Raw genomic sequence first — 17,941 nt, 5'->3', positions numbered from 1 at the left:
GGATTTCCCTCACAAGTATTATCAGTGTACGCCTATGACTTTATTGAATGGAGTTTCATGTCAGAGAAAACAAACTATGCTGATGTGCTTCTTCTTCCTTGGGGGTCAACAAATCAATAAGTGGAATGGAGGTACAAGAGCACACGCTTGATGTTATGTACCGTGCATTTGCGGGGAGATGACTAAACTGGACCTGGAAATCTCTTTTGCGTTCATGTCAGAAAAAAACTGTGAAGACAATACCATGATTTGGTGTCTATGAATACCCCGATAAATGCAATACAGTACTGCTACCTAGTGGACCATTGATACCAAACCCGATGACAAAGTAGGATATTTTGGCAACAGACTTGAAGGCTCATGCAACTGAAAAGGAACCGTATGCATGCATGCGACTCACTCTTACTAAAATTGGTGTTTTAACAATGCCACGTATCGCGTCAGTGCTGTTACTAAGTGATGGTGATTAATGATATACAGTGGTACCTCTACTTACGAAATGAATTGGTTCTGGAAGAAATTTCTTCAGTTGAAAATTTTGTAAGTAGGGACGCGTTTTCCATGTAAATGCCCTAATCCGTTTCCAAGCCGCCCAAAACCATAAAAATGCATCAAAATATGTAACAAATACATGTTAAAATTAGATTATTGCACAACAAATTAGAGTTGTGCGTAGTGTAAAAAACAAAGAATTTTCATCTGAAGAGACGTTTGTAAGTAGAGGTACCACTGTACAGTATATTCTCAAGGAAATTGCGAACTTGAAAGTTCATATAAGAGATAATTAACTGCACTTGTTGGGTAATATTGGTGTTTTTGTGCGCATCGACACATCTGTTGCCATCCACCAGGTCGATGCGCGCTCCAAAACGTCACATAGATAGCGCTGAAAACTCCTGAATCTCGGCTTTTTGAGGTGACTGTAAATGATGTGAAGGGACTTTCATGATTAGTCTAGAGGTTAACTTTTGTCTTCAAAACCACACAGAACTCAAAAAGGCAAAAACAATGCAAGAGTGCCTCCTCTAGTACCCTGGTTGACTTAGTAAAAGGAACTAAATCTACCGGTACACAACTTTGCCGCGGCCTTTGACTCTCCATGTTGTCTTTGAGTTTTCCACGCTGACACCTGTGAGTTATGAAAATATGGTGGTGTGTTCTGAAAGCCGAGCCAGCGAATGGATATTCGCTGAAGTAACACGCTTCCATGGAGCCTTTTGAAGCGCTGATCTTGTTCTATGATTGCCTTTGTGACCGAAGTGCTTTAGTGCGCCTCAAGGAAACCTAAACACTGAGAGAAAAAAAAAATGAGAAAAAGACTACAAACGGGACGTTACAATGATTATTGTTGTTTTGCTTGAGGTTAATGGTCGGGATCCTCTTTGGAAAATGCTACATAGGAAACTGAATTGTGCAATTAGTTGGAATGGACGTAGGAGTGAATTGAACTGGGAGAGAAAATGGAGAGCTTGAGGCAAAAGTGTGTCGAAACAAAGAATGATAACCACGTTGCTGTGAGGGCTTCGGTCCAAAGAATGATTGTTTTGCTTGGACCGGTCCGTCGTACAAAGTGGATGGAACAGAGCTCCACTTTTCGGTTGCTGAGTTGGCTGTTGCGCACATCCACACGCGTCGTGACTAGAACACGCACTTAGTTCTGACATCTTTCAAGGCTTTGAGACAAAGCGGTTCCTGGATCACCAGCTTGAGAGTCTCAAATATGCGTTTTTCCCTTCCTAATCGATTTTGTTTGCATTGCTCTGTGGCTGCAGCGCAGATGCGGCATCTGTCTGCCAATGACTTTGCAAAGTTTAAACCTGACTCCGGTGACCATCTGTCATCTTTCACTTGCTTGCTGGTGGAGTGTCGAAGTCGCAGAGCAGTGGCCAGGTGGTCAAACATAGCCGAAGGTCATTAGGGTTAAGCTCGGGACAGTCCTGTCCAAACTCAGTCAGGTACTCTGAATGACACACATCACCCTGTTGGATTGTCACGCTCTTCATCATTATTTAATGTCGCTGGCTGACTGAAAAAAAAATATTTTGACCTTCTGGATTGTCTGTCATGTCTCAATTCACTTTGTGTAAAATCAATTTCTTGAGGCATGGTTAGCTTTTGACTGTATGCTAATTTCACTGTAAGAAGGAGTAACTAGAACCTGAGAGGGACCAAAAAGCTGAGAATTGTTGCATCAAATTATCATTTTTTCCATGTTGATATTTTTTTTTCTCTAAAAGTCCAGTTACTGTGGTCATGGTGTCAATGAAGTGTGTCTGCCACAGGGGATCATTTTGTCTCTATCAACAACACGGCACATCAGCTCGAGTTCAAGTCGCACCAATGGTTCGGCGCCACATTGCGTTCCCACGGTGACACCATTTTGGTAAGTTTACCCTGGCAAAAGATTGCTGCATAAAAAAGGGCTCAATATAGCTACAACACACACTTGGTGAAACGTGAATGGAGTGAGATTCCTCAGGCTGGTAAAGTTAGCGTGCCAATAAGTCTGCATTACCATCAATTATATGAAGTAACTGCGGAACATTTTACTGCCATTGGCCGTGTATTAAAAAATAACAAACATCGCGGGAGCGAAGAGAATGGAGTGAAGTTCCCCAAACTCCGTTCTCTTGCATCCCCATCAAATCTGGGTGGAACATTCCCGGTTATGTACTGGAATTGTTTGCTAACTGTTGTCAAGTGCCACTTGTCATTTCCACACCCAACATATCGCAAATAAATGTCCAAACCGTGACGTCAGAGTTGAGCCGGCCGCCATTTGGTCCAGCAAGGGTCATGACCTGGGTTGGGTTTTGTGGTTATCCCGCTCCAGATGTACTGACATCCTAAACTGGCGTCCCCCTCTTAGATCACTGTTGTAGCAACAGGAAAAACATCGTCCACCGAACCCAAAAAAACTTGTTTGCCTTGTCCACCCACCCCATTTCTTCCATACTGACCCTAGCATATTCTTTTCCCTTAATTCTTACAGGCCTGTGCACCTCTCTACTCGTGGAGGACAGAAAAGGATATCCCGCGGTCTGACGCCACTGGGACTTGCTATCTCTCCGTTCAGAATTTCACCAAATTTGTGGAGTATGCACCTTGTCGAACAGGTGACTGTCATCTTCATCTTAGCTTAACAAGCGTGTCAGTACACACAAGTTCACCGCTCCTCACCCAAAGTCAGTAACAAAACTTAGAACACAAATAGCCAGAGTAGCATTAGCATTATTATTGTTGTTTGTAATCGTGCTTGTTTATGAAATATGTATGAAATAAATGACCGCTGGGTACGTTCATTTTTTTTTTTTATGTATTATCTTGATTTCTCATATTGTCACGGATCTGTCTTGTGTAGAAATCAGCGATGAGGGTGGACAAGGCTACTGCCAAGGCGGATTTAGTGCCGACTTTACCACGGTATGCATCCCGTTTTGCACCAGAGTTTGTCCACTTCCTTTTTTAGTGGAGTAACACCCGTTTTTTTGTTGTTGTTTTTTTTTTTAGGATGGTCGAGTTGTGTTGGGAGGGCCGGGCAGCTACTTCTGGCAGGGTATGCCAGACACCTCTTCAAGCACAATGCTGCTCCACCTACACACCGTGCTAAAAATAAATAAATAATATTTCTACCTGGTTTTCATCTTTGTTCATATCTCAGGTCAGGTGATCTCAGCAGATAAAGAGGACATCATTGAGGCTTATTACCCGGGTTACTTCATACAGTCTGTGGATGGTCAGATCCAGACAAAACAAGTCCAGGCTAAACATGATGACAGCTATCAAGGTAAATTGATTTTGCCCTCCCTCCCTTGTTTATTAGTTTTCCATGAAAGTTAAGTTTCGTTTTTATGCCCTGCAAGGTTACTCTGTGACTGTGGGGGAGTTCAGTGGAGATCAAGTTGAAGGTAAAGTCAGTTCAATATTTACTACAGGGCCAGTAGTTGGCGACATATAAAATTGCAGTAGACCAGAGAGAACATGAAGCTCGGCCAGCCGTATATGATTTTGGACCTGGATGCGTTCTGCTAAATTTCTTCTTTCTGTAAAGGTTTGCATTATTTCCCGCAGATTTTGTGGCCGGTGTTCCAAAAGGAGTTATGCTTTATGGTTTGGTAAGAAAGTGCTCTATTTTGTCAGTCTTGCTTGGTGCTATTAGACTGTCTGTATCTTAAGACAAAATACAAGGGGGAAAAATTCAAAGATGACACTTTTGTAAGCATCTTTGACTGCTGTTTTGCAGGTGTCCATTCTGAATGGAACTGACTTGAAGACAATGATTAATTACACGGGCGAGCAGGTGAGTCAGAATGGTCAAACCACCTTCGTTCCTTTGATATATTAATTTAATTGCGCTGTTGAATGCTGATATATGAAACCCGTGTTGGAAAATGCATTTCCTCGATTTTCATCTGGATATGTTCTTTTATTTTATAACTATGCAATGACCCAAATTGACTATTACTTATCAATGAAAAGGTTACAGTAAAGTGTCGGTTTTTGGTTGCATTTATTGTCTTCAGACAGTTTCACAATTTTGAGTCTGAATTTCATGACAGACAAAACCATTGCACTTTTCTCTCCAGATGGGATCATATTTTGGCTATGCAGTGGCCGCCACTGATGTCAACAGCGATGGGTGAGTTTTCTCCCACCCAAAAATAACCATTGGGACAGAATTGGAGGCCACCAGCTCGTCATTACACCTCTGGCGCCAACGTGTCCGAACCTAAATGACTAACTTTATCTCCTTTTTTTTGTCCGCAGGATGGTCGACCTACTGGTGGGCGCACCCATGTTCATGACGCGAGGCTCCGACGGCCGGCTGGAAGAAATGGGCCGAATCTACGTCTACCTGCAGCGTGCTCCGTTGAGCCTGGAGCTCAGCCTACTTCACCTGACAGGCTCTCAGGTGTTTGGCAGATTTGGCAGCACCATCGCACCATTGGGAGATTTGAACCAGGATGGATTCAACGGTGAGAAGAAGCAACTGTGTTGTAATATGGTACTCTGTGATGTGGATATTTATACTGTGATCTCACCCTGGACAGATGTGGCTGTGAGCTGTCCGTTTGGTGGGGAGGAGCAGCAGGGTTTGGTCTACATCTTCAACGGCTTCCACCAAGGCCTCCGAGAGACGCCATCGCAGGTGATTGCAGGCCAGTGGGCCGCAGGTTCCATCCCCGCCAGTTTTGGCTTCGCACTCAGAGGGGCCGTGGACCTCGATTGGAATGGTTACCCAGGTCAGTGACATTAAAAACATGTCGAGTACTTATGAAGCTTTGATGTGTTTCCTAATCATTTCCTCCTCATCTTCTCAGATCTTATTGTTGGTGCCTTTGGAGTTGATAAGGCAGTTCTCTACAGGTATTTTATTTTAACGCTTTTTAAAGGGGATTAAAATTCTCAAAATGTTTATTTTGTCTTTGTAAGTTTCTAAAGTGCTTGTATTTTTGTGCTGTAATTATAGGATGCTTTACTAGTCCTTTTAAAACTCAAGTAAGACCTCGGCCAAAATATGGCCAAAATATGAACCCAACACAAAATAGACTGTGTTGTTTTGGCATTCTCATTGTAAGTTTATTTGAAAAATGACACTATTATTTTTCTGAGCCAATTCAGCTGCGCTTCAGTCCTCACAATGGCAAACAAGTAAACTAAATTTAGCCGTCATTAGTGTTCATTTTGTTTGTGAAAACCTTGCTCCAGTTCTGAAATCAACCAAGCTGACTTTCTGAGCTGACCTTTTGCCACTTTCACATCATACTAAACACAATCGTGTTCGTGATTCAAAATTAAGTCAATACTTTTTGCATTGAGACATTAATGCCACTGCATTGTTATATTGAGGGGATCGTAAATGTCTGTTATGTAGCCCGCTCACAATATTGTCAGCATTTTTCCATCCTCTGGTTGGTCACAGCAAGCCAAGATTGACTGGCAAAACATGTTTGCAGCAATATGATTACAATATTATATTAAATAACCAACATCTGGTGAAACTAATGTTTTATTTAAATCCTTAAATATTTTATGTTTTTGCCATGTTATTAGCTAGATATTGATTCCGAATTAAGCCGGCGCAATCGTGTGCTGTTATATTGCATTTTTGTGTCGCATTGATGGTTTCTACTATCGTCAAGTCATACTGTTGCTTTTAAGAGGTGGATCGATGAAGGTAAGTCCCCAAATGTGACCCGTCTGTGCTGATCACTCACAGATCGCGTCCCATCGTCAACACCAGCGCCTCACTGACGATTTACCCCACCATGATCAACCCCGAAGAGAAGAACTGCATGATCACTAACGGGAACACAAGCATTTCCGTTTCCTGGTGAGTAACCAGAACTCTACTTCTGTAAACACTTATATCCTGTCTGATAAGAAATACAGATGCCGTCAGCGTTAGGCGAGCGTTTCTCTCATGTGACGCGTGTTTTTGTATCGCGCGTTTGAGCGACGTGTTCAATAGCTGCATTGTTGGCCATTGTGGCTCCCTACAAATGTGCACACTATTCCCTTCCAGAGGAGAGGAAACAGACGGCGGTCACTGGATTTTCAACATGGTTGACACCGTGCCCGTGTGCGCCCCTCCACCCCTATTCTATGAAGGAAACTCTTGTATACACATGTGTCTTGATTACACTGCCGCGTTGCTGTGGTGATGAGGAGTTTTCAGAGGGGATAATGGCAAGGAGAGCCAGAGGGGAGGGGCTTCAAGTCCCCCCTCTCCCCCCTCTTCCTTGCAGTCGCTTTGAATGCGATATTGTTTGGTAGTGGAACACAGCTGGGAAACATCAGGACACGTAGACTCGCAGTAGTGCTGGAGCATGCACACACGGGAGCTTGGATAAAGATATTAGTGCTCCTCAATAGAGGTCCTTGTACTTTGATTTGTCTCTTTCTGTGCTTTTTGGATAAGGGGAAAGAAATAAAGAGATTTACAAAGCAGTTCATTCACATGATAGCTCATCGGAATATTTTGCCAACGATGCGGGTGATTGTGCAAATTGCGATCAGCCCACCCACGAGATGCTATAATTATCAAACTGAAGAGGAAGAATGTCATAGAAACATAGAAACCCTTCTGCATCAAAATAGGTTCATGTGTATGTGAAGAAAATTTTTTTTTTTTATTGTTGAATAATTAGCATCGAACTTAGATCAATATAATAATCACAAAGACACCGCAGCAACACAATGACTGTTTGAATGCGAGAAGACACTGTTCTTTGAGGGCGCTTATTATAATAGAAATGCTAAACATACAAAAATAAGCTAAATACAAAATTGAACAACTCCTACAATGACACCGACAAACTGTCAACTTTCATGCTTTAATCTTTGCTAATTGGTTCGATCAAATCCTGTGGGTCTGTTGTCTCATAGTCATGTGGGGACCATTTGTCACAATGTAAATTCAAGTGACCTCCGACTGAAATACAGGTGAAGAATATCCACTTTGCTTGTAAACCTTGGTAAATCAAATCGTAATACCTGCAAATTGTGTCTTACACTTGAGTAAACGGCAAAACAGAGCCAGCTAGAGGAAACGTCGCAGTATCCTTTCCTGGTTTTCGTCGCCTCTAAAATGATTTGGTGGGGGTGGGCTGTTCAGACATCAGCAGCGTGTTATGCCGTTGATGTCATGGGAGACGACTTCCATGGGTAACCTTTGGGCAGCCAGTGCTGAAACTCGAGTGCTTGCCCAATTTCACCCTTCTTAACTTGGCTACTCCTTTTTTACATGCATCAATTTATCAGCCGGCCCGGGTGAAAGTTGGCTTCCAAACATTCCCAGTATGTTAGTCATTGGATTTGTTACATTACACTGAAAAGGGGAAGCATGTCAGGAATGAACTTGTGATTTGTGTGTTATATTAACTATCGAACCTCTGTCCAACACAGTGTCAATTTGAGTTTCTGCATATCCACTGATGGGAAGCACCTACCAGATGTTCTCGGTGAGACAACATTCCACAATCAATAAGTCCCCGTTGTAAAAGTTTACAAATCTGTGTTTGGCACTGAAAGTTTTGTCACGTTTGCTCGATTTTTTTTCATTGTACTATACAGTATTTACATTGTCTTAAATTATGTTAAAAAAACAATTTATTTTTTATTTTAAAATATTACTTAAATGAAGTGGCGTATGAACTCTGAGGATATCTTATTCCATGTGTTTTTTTCCCCCCTGCCATGACGTATATCAAAATCAGGTTGTTCATTGGGCAAATGAGTTTGAATTTTCAATTACTTGAACCATGTACAGTAGTGTAAATCCAGCATTGGTTGAATCATCAGTCGTGTTGACATTTCGTATATCTGCTTGACAGACTTCCAGGTGGAGGTGCAGCTCGACAGTCAGAAATTCAAGCAGAAAGGAGCAGTGAAAAGAGCTCTTTTCCTGGACACCCAGCAGCCTTTGCTGCAGAAAAACTTAAGGGTGCGCCATGGCGAGCGTGTTTGCAAGCACACCAAGATCTACCTTAGAGTATGTCCTTTTGCACAGCCATATATAAGTCTACCGTTCTTTACCGTGACCGGTCAGTTTTCTTCAACTGCATATCCATTTTCATTATTTTTTGGCTGTAGGATGAGAAGGACTTCCGGGATAAACTCTCCTCCATCTTGGTGGCATTGAACTTCAGCCTGGATACCAAAGCTCCCGTAGACCAGCAGGGTCTGCGACCTATTCTCAACTATCAATCCCCCAACATGATAGAGCAGAAGGTACTTAAAAACTTTGTCTTTCCACGTCACAAGTACAAGGCAACAAAACGCAAACCGCATCCGACCAGAAGTGCATTCATGAAATTATGTACCATATACTGTACGGTGTAAGACGAGATAACATACAGTAGATACACATCATGACAGCCGAAAGGGCTACCCTGGGATCACCATTTTTGTTGAGTTAAGTCTGACAGCTGTTTTTAACTAATTTTGGGATGCGGAATCCCGAATTTATCTCAGTTTTTCTCTATCACATCAAGTTTTTGGGCGCAACGATCCCTATTTTCTTAAAAAAATTATTAAACAACAATGTATGCATGTAAATAAAATAGTCAGATAGAATAGTTTTAAGCTTTGAAAACAAAACAAAAAAAAAAACAAAAAAAAAAACCCAGCATGAAACTAAAGTGAACGTACATGGTTAGGAGAAAAGCCAGCACTAATCTTCGGAATTCCTACTATGTTAACTTTCTGTTTGCAGATATTGATAGTACTGACCTATTGGGAGCCACACACACCTCTCACTGCCGTGTCTCAACTGTGACGATAGCACAAACAAGTTGTTGTAGCTGTAAATTAGTCCAATTGTTATAAACTGGCAACTCCTACTGCAGCTAATCAGTGCAATTTTGTTATCTGCTAAGATGTGGAGAAAAAAACTTAACATGCTTGAAAAGAAATGGCAGCAATTTTGAAATCAGCACACCGATTTTAGTTTTAATCAGCATAAAAATGGAACTCAACAGATTTTTTTTTCACATTTTTACTCATTGCTTTCCAATAGTGATAACTGAGGAACTACACTTCAAGGAAACGATTTGGGTGATTTAAAATGGGATTTTCTGAAAATGGGAAAAAATCTGAAAATGTGAAGAAATTCCTCAAATCCAGCCCAAGGTGGACAAAAGTTAGGTGTGGAGATGGAGTATGTGGACAAAAGGAATGAAAACATTTTGAACTCTTCTGGCAAGACTTTCTGTGTGATTTATGGAATGTGTCTGTGGTTATTGTTTTCCATTTGTGAGTTGCTTGCTCCTGGCTCATCATCTCCGTTGGAGTTCTTCCCAAAGGTGTTGGATGGGCTTGTTGCACACACATTGGCTTTGGGCCAAAGAAAAAGGGCCTTCCCCAAAACATTATTGTCAGTGTTCTACATGTACCGAGAACTGTGCATTCTGCCTTCTTAATATCCGGGCTATGACGCGGTGAGCACCCATCCCCAGTTCGGTTAACGGTTCTTTGTGTGTCTCTCACTGTCATGTAGCTTTTCTCCTTAGCTGGATCAACGCTGCTGTCTTTAACATAACACAGCTTGCGTGCCTCTCAGAGATGTGGTGCCCTGCCAAGAACCAAAGACCTTGAGCTAAAATATCAAACTTAAATCTGGCAAAGCGCCTCTTTTGGATAATCCTGAAATGCACCATACTCATGTGTCGATTGAGGGGCGGGAGTAGTGTTGAGGATATTTAATTTCATACACAGCGGTGCTTATTGTGATAATGCAGCCCCGACCTCCACCAGACTGTGAGACTGTGTGGCAGCAACTTTTCATCAAGTCTGGATATGTCTCAAAACCCGCTCACGCTCTCATCCTTAACATATTCCGTATGTTCTGGCAGGATTTATGGTCTCATGCTGAATCTATTAATGGGCGTCACTCTGGCATCATTTGCATGACTCTCAGCTGTTGTTCTCCTTCGGAGCTTGGAAGTGTGCAACAAGGCCCTCATTGTCCTTCATGACTTTGATTAATGAAACGCTCTCGCGTATTTTGCACCCTGCAGAGGACGCTGGTTTTCAAATAGAGTTGAACGGAACCTGTTGCACGAGAATCAAGTTTGTAACAACTCATAATGGAAATAGCAATCGTGTGACAGTAGACAAAGACCTACAGAGAGCCTAACGCATCAAGACGTTTTTGGGAGGTCAAATTCCAAATTGTTTGACCTGATTAATACCCCATAAATCCCACATAATCAGTTTTATTTGGAGCATGTTCTCATTTTATTTATTTTTTGGTTTCAAACATATTTCAACACTTGCCAAAAATAGTGTATGAAGACATTTTGACATTGTTAGACAAAATGGTTGATCAAATTGTGATTGAAAGTGACCACAACCTTGCATTGTTTTGGTTACATCCATTGCATCTCTTGTGTGTGTCTTTTAAAGGGCGAACAATAAACTGTTCCTGGAATTCGATCACACTTTGATTTGTTGTAATTTAGATTTTTAAGAAACAAAAAAGACATATTGGCGGTAAGACATAAAAACAATATCATTTGTCCGCCAAGACAAAGCAGCTTTATTTTACTCTATAGACAATGTTTCCAGTAGCATTTTAATATTCTTAACTGCCCTCGAAGTCTTAAAAATAATTGACTGGCATTCGTAAAATTAAAAAAAATATAGAAATTAGTATTAGGAGATATGGCGCTAGGTTTTTCTCTTGGCATTGAAAACACATTTTTCTTACATTTATATCCATATTTTTTGACAAAAAAAAATTGTATTTTAGATATTTTCCACTTCATATTTCCCCGGTTTGATTAGCTGGTAGAAAAGAAATCATGTGGTTCGACAACCTTCAAAAAACGACTTGTAATCCTTTTCTTGTGTGCTCTGGTGTGCCTGATAATGGCCTACTGAATATGTTTGCCATCATAATACTTTAAATGTTTGTCAGAGTTGTTGTGAAGCCCCGAGCATCACATGTGTGACCCACGCAGGTCCAAAGAAACATATGCGTAGTTAACATGGCGACATCCCTTGGTGTCCATAATTAGAGCCTGGTGTCCGTGTAATAACAGAGGGGGTGGAGGCGGGCACGTTGCGCTCTCTAATCTCCTACTTCTATTTATTATCCTCATCATCAACAACATCATGACACTGACTGTCGCAGCCTGATGCAATTTAGCTTGCCGCATGTTCAACATTGATCTAGCAGAAGCACTTTCTGTTCCTTTCTTGCCTGGAAAGAGCCAATTTATTGAGTGTAGGGGTTTTCAATGGCCGTGTGTAATGTTCCAGAAAACGGAGACATCTGAATTTCTCATTTACAGCTAAGGCATTTGCACCGGAATGTCGCTTGATGTTGAAGTTGTCACTCGCTTTGCAAATTGATTTCCTCTGACTTAAATGAGAACAATGGTGACTCTGGAAAGTTTTAAAATGTTTACAAATGATACGACAGTCTCAGTCAAGTCTTGATCTGATCTTATACTAGAATCTGAGCTATTAGATGACATACAACCAAGAAGCTAGGCTAGCTTGACTTCTTTATATGGTTTCAGTCATAAATTAGGATTAGAAAATGGCTGGATGGATATTTAGCAAGTTCAAACAATGGTGTCATGAACCCGTTGTCTTGTGAGTTATTGCGCCATACATCGGAAGCAAGTGTAGCACATCCCACTGTTTTGGTGTTGCCAACTCTTCTCCTTGTCATTTCTTTTACGACTGATAGGACCCATTCTAGCCCGAGTCAGGTTGCTTCCTGATTGGCATTTGTGAGTCTTCTGTGTTGACCATACTCAACAGGAGTTTTGACTGAACATTTCTGATTTTCTACTCTGGCAACAGTTCGAAACGATTACTACCACCGACAACAGAACTTCAGTTGAAGAGTATGAATTACATCACTGGCGATTTACACGTGCAGTGGGAGTTGGCGTTTTAAAGACAGCGCTAGAATAATGTGGCGTATGCCCGCTTCAACTCTTTTTTACATTTTAACGACGCTGCCTCTCTAGTTTCAATGGGGTGGCATAGCGTGTGGGGAAAGTGTGGCCCGCCACAGAGTGCTGTGATGTGGGATGGCGGCGAGATCGGTGAGCTTGCAGCCACATGCTTCATGCCGCAAGTGTGTATCCTTCCCTTCGGACGGACTCATCGTTTCCTCCTGTGACGTCGCAAACACAAAACATATGCGTGCCGGCACAGCTGGCTGAGGAGCGTGTCTGCTCGTCTGCTCCTATCATTAACTCACTAGGTCGTCCCATTGAGCCACTACGGTGTTTGCGATCATCCGTCTGTAATCCTATAAATAAAAGAGAGGGGGCTGTGATCCAGGTGTGTGTCGGAATGTCATCAGTCATTGCACGGGTTGCGTCATGCTACACTCATCCTCATGTCGGCCTTCAACACATGTGATTTATTATCTCAGCATTTCAAAATAGAAGTGTCGAGCCTTTACGTTAAATTTTGGGGTGTTTAAATAAATGTGTTTTTCAGGCTCAGATTCTGCTGGATTGCGGAGAAGACAACATCTGCGTCCCCGATTTGAAGCTTGCAGTCCACGGGTGAGTCTTTCATTTCCTCTCACATTGCTCGGAATCCATACGTGATTGATGGGGAAATACACTCGATGCCCGTCCCCCCCCCCCAAAAAAAATACCAAGTTGGAATGAATGCTGTTTGAAATCTCAATTAAGGACAAAGTGCAGTGATATGAAACTTAGCTTTTTGCGGTTTTGTGGCACAAAATGCCCTCCTGTTCAAACAGGAAAATGGTGCTGGTGTGTCACTGGTATCAAAGAAGTATGTTGAAGTATTCCAGCTTGAATGAAAGAAGATTTGCCGCATTTGTATGTACAGGTTCTTTCCTGGTGCATTTCTTTCAAAGGCAAATGATCTGTAAAACATAATTTGGTCTTAGATAGTGCTTGCAAACAAGAGAGGAGCATGGCTGTTGCTACACAAAAGGTTCTTAATTGGACATTTTCATTGATTGTGCAAGTATTTTGTGACAAGGGCGCCTGTTTTATCAGAGGTCAACATGAGTTGAAGAAGAGTGGCAAAAAGGTTGAAAACTGATATTATGAAAATGGCATTGTGTTTTGGGTTTGGTGTTTCTTTGATGCACAAAGGTTAAAATTAAAACGACGATGATCGATCACATCAAAGCATATACCCGTATTTTCTGCACCATAAGTCGATTGAGTATAAGGCGCCCCTTCAATTAATGGCCCATTTTAAAACTGTTTTCATAGACAGGGTGTATCGCATTATAAGGCGCATAGAATAGAAGCTACAATAGTGGCTGCGGTTATGTTTTGCATCCACTAGATGGAGCTCCGCTAAAGTGAATACAATACAATACAGCTTTATTCATATAAAGCTTTCACAACCGCTGCAGCTGTAACACAGCGCTTTACAGAACATGAAAAATACTACGTCCAAGACATCAGAAGATTGATCCATATATCAGGCGCATCGGATTAGAAGGCTTTTGGGAAAATTGAATGCCTTTAGGTGTGCCTTTATAGTGCTGAAAATACGGTATATATTCCATCAATATCACTTTTATGAAAGTGTACATTTACCACATTTTAAACTCCTTTCTAAGATTGGAAAGAGAAATCAAAAGATAGTTATGGATAAGACGGATTTTCTTGGTCATTGTGTAAACTCACTATGCAACATGCTGATATTACTCGGCTCCTGGTGGATGGAACACACAACCTTGGTCCAATCCCCCTCCAAGTGTTTATTTAGAATAGCACGCCCTATTCCAACCTCTTTCTCTTTCCCCATATTTAATAATAAAAATAAGCACATCCTCAAATATGAGCAGAATTCTCCACAAGACGTGAATGGCTTTGACATATACAGTATACCTTTCGTCTATTTGTATTAACTTTAAAAATCCAATTGAAAGTGGGCTCAAAGGGAACGGCAATTAGTAAAAGGTTAGATAGAAATTAACCCTCGGCACTCAAACCTGCATCTGTTTTTGTTGCATGGCTGCCTGCTTAAACGCACCAAAGAAAGGTGAAGCGTCAGCATTTCAGTGTGAGTTGCGGGTGCACGGCAGCCTTTGCAAACAGGAAGCGCGCGCGCTCTACAGGTGCCACGAACAAACAGGAGACAGGCAAATTGTCGGGAAACGTAAGCGCCGCGTGCCAAAAGTCCAAAGGTCCCGCCTGATGCAGAGTTTGCCACACGCTGCTCCGAGAAATCTGTTTGCATTTTCCTCCTCCCTGATACTCCCTTCTCCGCTCTGTCATTTTGATTTCACATTCCTATATTTATCTGCCATCTGCATGTATGGGCGACCCCTTGCATATGGAGTAACCTGCTGCGGGTGCATTGAAAGTACAACTCCAGCAAAGTGTGATTAGTGCAATCAGGAACATGTCCGAATATTCTGGGCCTGATGTGTTTGGGGCCAAGCGCAAATGTGATGGCCATGATTTTTGTGGAATTTCAGCCAAATGCCAAAAAAAAAAAAAAAAAAAAAAGAGGCCGTAATTCCTGCTGTGTTGTTTCTTGCATTGGGCTGCCAAAGCACACAACCTGTTGGAGGAAGGGGTCCCTCAGGGAGGCTTCACAGTGTTGTGGCCTTTTACTAATTTGGAGCCCTTGTTTGGTTTTGAAAAAAAGTGTAGCGCCAGCGAGAAGGCAACTACAGCTGACCTACAGGAGGACTGCTCGCCAGCTCTCCCTTTATGAGAACAGATGCTAATTAGAAGCATGTGCGTGACCCTCGGTATGGAATTCTTCATTGTTCCATGGGAATGGGAGGAAGCAGAATGGGAGCGGCGTTGTTCTACGGTCCCTACGTGTGCAATGTAGCCTTTCCACAATCAGTATTTTGGAGCAGTTAAAAAAAAAGATAAACGATCACGATGCGTTCAGAAGATGGACCAATCAATCTGATCTAGTTTAACAACTTAGTCAACTCCCACTATTCACGGGGGGTCGGGAACCACAAACAGCCAAAATTTGCGTATAATTGATGCTCTTTTGAAATGCATTGGGGAAAAACAAACAAAAAAAAACAGCCTTAATAATTCTCCCCAAATTGCTGAAAAACATTCAAGAAACGGAAAATTGGGTTTGCTGTAATTGGACTTATTTTGCGCCTCCGATCAGTGATCGCTGTGCAAATAATCCATTACAACCGATGACGGATTTTTGTACCACTGCGCCCCCACCAAAAACTGACCTTGCGCTGATATATGACAAGCTGACGGCTGTTCCACACATTTATTGGCCTGGTGACGCCATTTGACCCCAATTGGTAATCATTTATTCTCTTTGCTGGCTCCTCAGGGACAGGAAGGAAGTGTACCTTGGTGATGACAACGCCCTGACCTTGACTTTCAACGCCAGGAATGAGGGTGAGGGTGGCGCCTACGAGGCAGAGCTCTATGTGGTGCTGCCACCCGAGGCCGACTACAGCGGCATCGCTCGTAATAACGAGGTAAGCGCAGCTGCATTCCCCACCAATAAAAACGAAAAGCACTTTGAGGAATTTCTTTGGCACGCTCACACTTTTTCCTCCGCGGGTGGGCCCGCAGAGCCTGACCCAGCTGACCTGCAGCTACGACACCGAGAACCAGACCCGATACCTCAGCTGCGATTTGGGAAACCCCATGAAGTCTGGCACCAGTGTAAGGCCGCCGTTCTCTTCCTCTCGCTGGCATGTTTTATGGCGATAAGTAAAATGACGTAACGGCTCGTATTTGCTTGCTGTTGTGGAAAAGTCAAAATGTCATCCGGAGACAAGCTACGCAGGAACAGCTTTGTTTTGCGAGTTATTAATTTTTTTTCTTTAAAGCCTTTTAAACACACTCATAGTGAAGCTATATTTTGGCTTCAAATTTATTTTCCGTATTCGAAATACAGGGAATAGACTTTAACAGAATTTATCAACTATTAGTTCCTCTCTAAAGCTGTGGATAAGATGGAGGCATCAGACAGCCGTAGGGCACATATAGAACACTGAGTCACACTCACATTCACACCTCCGGACAATTTAAAGTCTTCAGTAAACCAAAATGCATGTTTAACAAATGTGAGAGAAAGCCAAAATGCACAGGAAGGAAATGCAAACTTCACGCTGGCAGGCCAGATCTGACGTGCTAACCACGAGTCTGACGAGCCTTCCATCTCAAACTTTTGGAGCACATTTTCTTTCAGATTTTAGGCCAAATTCTGAGTTGTTCAAAATGGTACACGCCCGGGCCAAATTTAGAATTTGCGATTTTGTTGTTGTTGTTTAAATTGTATCTTTTAGTTGGAAAGGATACAAGACTCAAGTATCAAAAGACTTTGTGTTAACTGTAACTTAATCATTTTTATCAATACGGGCATTTTTGAAAGGTATTTTTTTTTTTTTTGTTTATATGCTATTTATTAAATAAGAAGTTACCTGGATCCTTTCGATCAGGGATATGATTTTGTAGTAAAACAAATTCTGAAAAGGCATAATTTTGTGTTTCCATTAATATTTTACCTCTCAGTCTTTTGCCTCTCTAATTGATATGAATTCAGCAAACACAAATTTATTGTATTATATGGCTGGCCATTTAATCGAAATGCATTTGTGATTTCGATTTTCATTTCTCACGATCCTGAAAACATCACAATAGATGAAAAATACATTAGCAAGCATAAAATGCTAGTTCCTGCGCTGCGGATGCACCTTGAACGCCGCACCTCGAAATTCGTTCAGGCTTACATTCTTCCTAATCTGTTTTATATGAATAAAGTGTTCTGCTTTCTTCTTCTACTCTTTTTTTTTTTTTTTTTAATGTTCATATACTGTAAGCGAGGTTTTATGGTGCTGATGTTCTCTTCAGCTTTGGGCGGGTCTTCGTTTCACGGTGCCTCGACTGAAAGACACGCACAAAACGGTCCAGTTTGAGCTGCAGATTCGCAGGTATTACGCCGACAGAGGTCCAAAATGTCATCTTCCAGTCCTGAGGTGAGGTCAGTTGACAGCAATCTCTTTCTTGGCGTCCGCAGTAAGAACGAGAACAACTCCCACAGCGAGGTGGTGCCTTACAAGGTAGAGGTGGTTGTCCAAGCTGAGATCATCCTTCAAGGGTGAGGAGGAGTCCCTGGGCCTCCAGTTTTTGGTGCCTTACCAAACATGTTCTCACTCCCACCTTCTATTTCTCTCGCTCTGTTTTTTTTCCTGTTTTTTTTCTTTTTCAAAGGGTGTCTCGTCCAGATAAGGTCTTCTTCCCACCGGCCAACTGGAAGGTGACCAAGAACTACGAAATGGAGCAGGAAGTGGGGCCAGCGGTGGAACACATCTATGAGGTAAGCACTTTTTTTTTCCCCCCACTTCCCACCTCCTTGCGACACATCCAGACAAGCCTGTTTGCTCTCTTTCTAGTCGTCCTTTCCTTCTCCTTCGAAGCTTGTTTTGCTGAGCAGAAATAAACGACAAAAAAATTGATTGGATACAAGT

General features: G+C 42.1%; 1 protein-coding gene across 1 annotated transcript in view; it reads left to right on the top strand.

Moving 5' to 3' along the window:
* Window positions 1-17,941, top strand: part of itga5 (integrin, alpha 5 (fibronectin receptor, alpha polypeptide)) — a 42,981-nt gene that overhangs the window by 17,010 nt on the left and 8,030 nt on the right. Inside the window, exons 3-24 of the mRNA XM_019866440.1 lie at window positions 2,283-2,383; window positions 2,993-3,116; window positions 3,362-3,423; window positions 3,511-3,556; window positions 3,662-3,787; window positions 3,864-3,908; window positions 4,072-4,115; window positions 4,244-4,300; window positions 4,587-4,639; window positions 4,768-4,976; window positions 5,052-5,243; window positions 5,322-5,367; window positions 6,221-6,334; window positions 7,909-7,964; window positions 8,337-8,494; window positions 8,596-8,733; window positions 12,970-13,037; window positions 15,793-15,943; window positions 16,041-16,133; window positions 17,325-17,404; window positions 17,491-17,571; window positions 17,685-17,790. Of these exons, the coding sequence (XP_019721999.1) occupies window positions 2,283-2,383; window positions 2,993-3,116; window positions 3,362-3,423; window positions 3,511-3,556; window positions 3,662-3,787; window positions 3,864-3,908; window positions 4,072-4,115; window positions 4,244-4,300; window positions 4,587-4,639; window positions 4,768-4,976; window positions 5,052-5,243; window positions 5,322-5,367; window positions 6,221-6,334; window positions 7,909-7,964; window positions 8,337-8,494; window positions 8,596-8,733; window positions 12,970-13,037; window positions 15,793-15,943; window positions 16,041-16,133; window positions 17,325-17,404; window positions 17,491-17,571; window positions 17,685-17,790 (2,150 nt within the window). The remainder of the gene's footprint in view (window positions 1-2,282; window positions 2,384-2,992; window positions 3,117-3,361; window positions 3,424-3,510; window positions 3,557-3,661; window positions 3,788-3,863; window positions 3,909-4,071; window positions 4,116-4,243; window positions 4,301-4,586; window positions 4,640-4,767; window positions 4,977-5,051; window positions 5,244-5,321; window positions 5,368-6,220; window positions 6,335-7,908; window positions 7,965-8,336; window positions 8,495-8,595; window positions 8,734-12,969; window positions 13,038-15,792; window positions 15,944-16,040; window positions 16,134-17,324; window positions 17,405-17,490; window positions 17,572-17,684; window positions 17,791-17,941) is intronic.

Source organism: Hippocampus comes, unplaced genomic scaffold (genome assembly GCF_001891065.2).
Source record: "Hippocampus comes isolate QL1 unplaced genomic scaffold, H_comes_QL1_v1.1 scaffold139, whole genome shotgun sequence".
Lineage (NCBI taxonomy): Eukaryota > Metazoa > Chordata > Actinopteri > Syngnathiformes > Syngnathidae > Hippocampus > Hippocampus comes.
The sequence above is the reverse complement of the archived record's forward strand: the minus strand, read 5'-3'. Positions and strand labels throughout refer to the sequence as shown.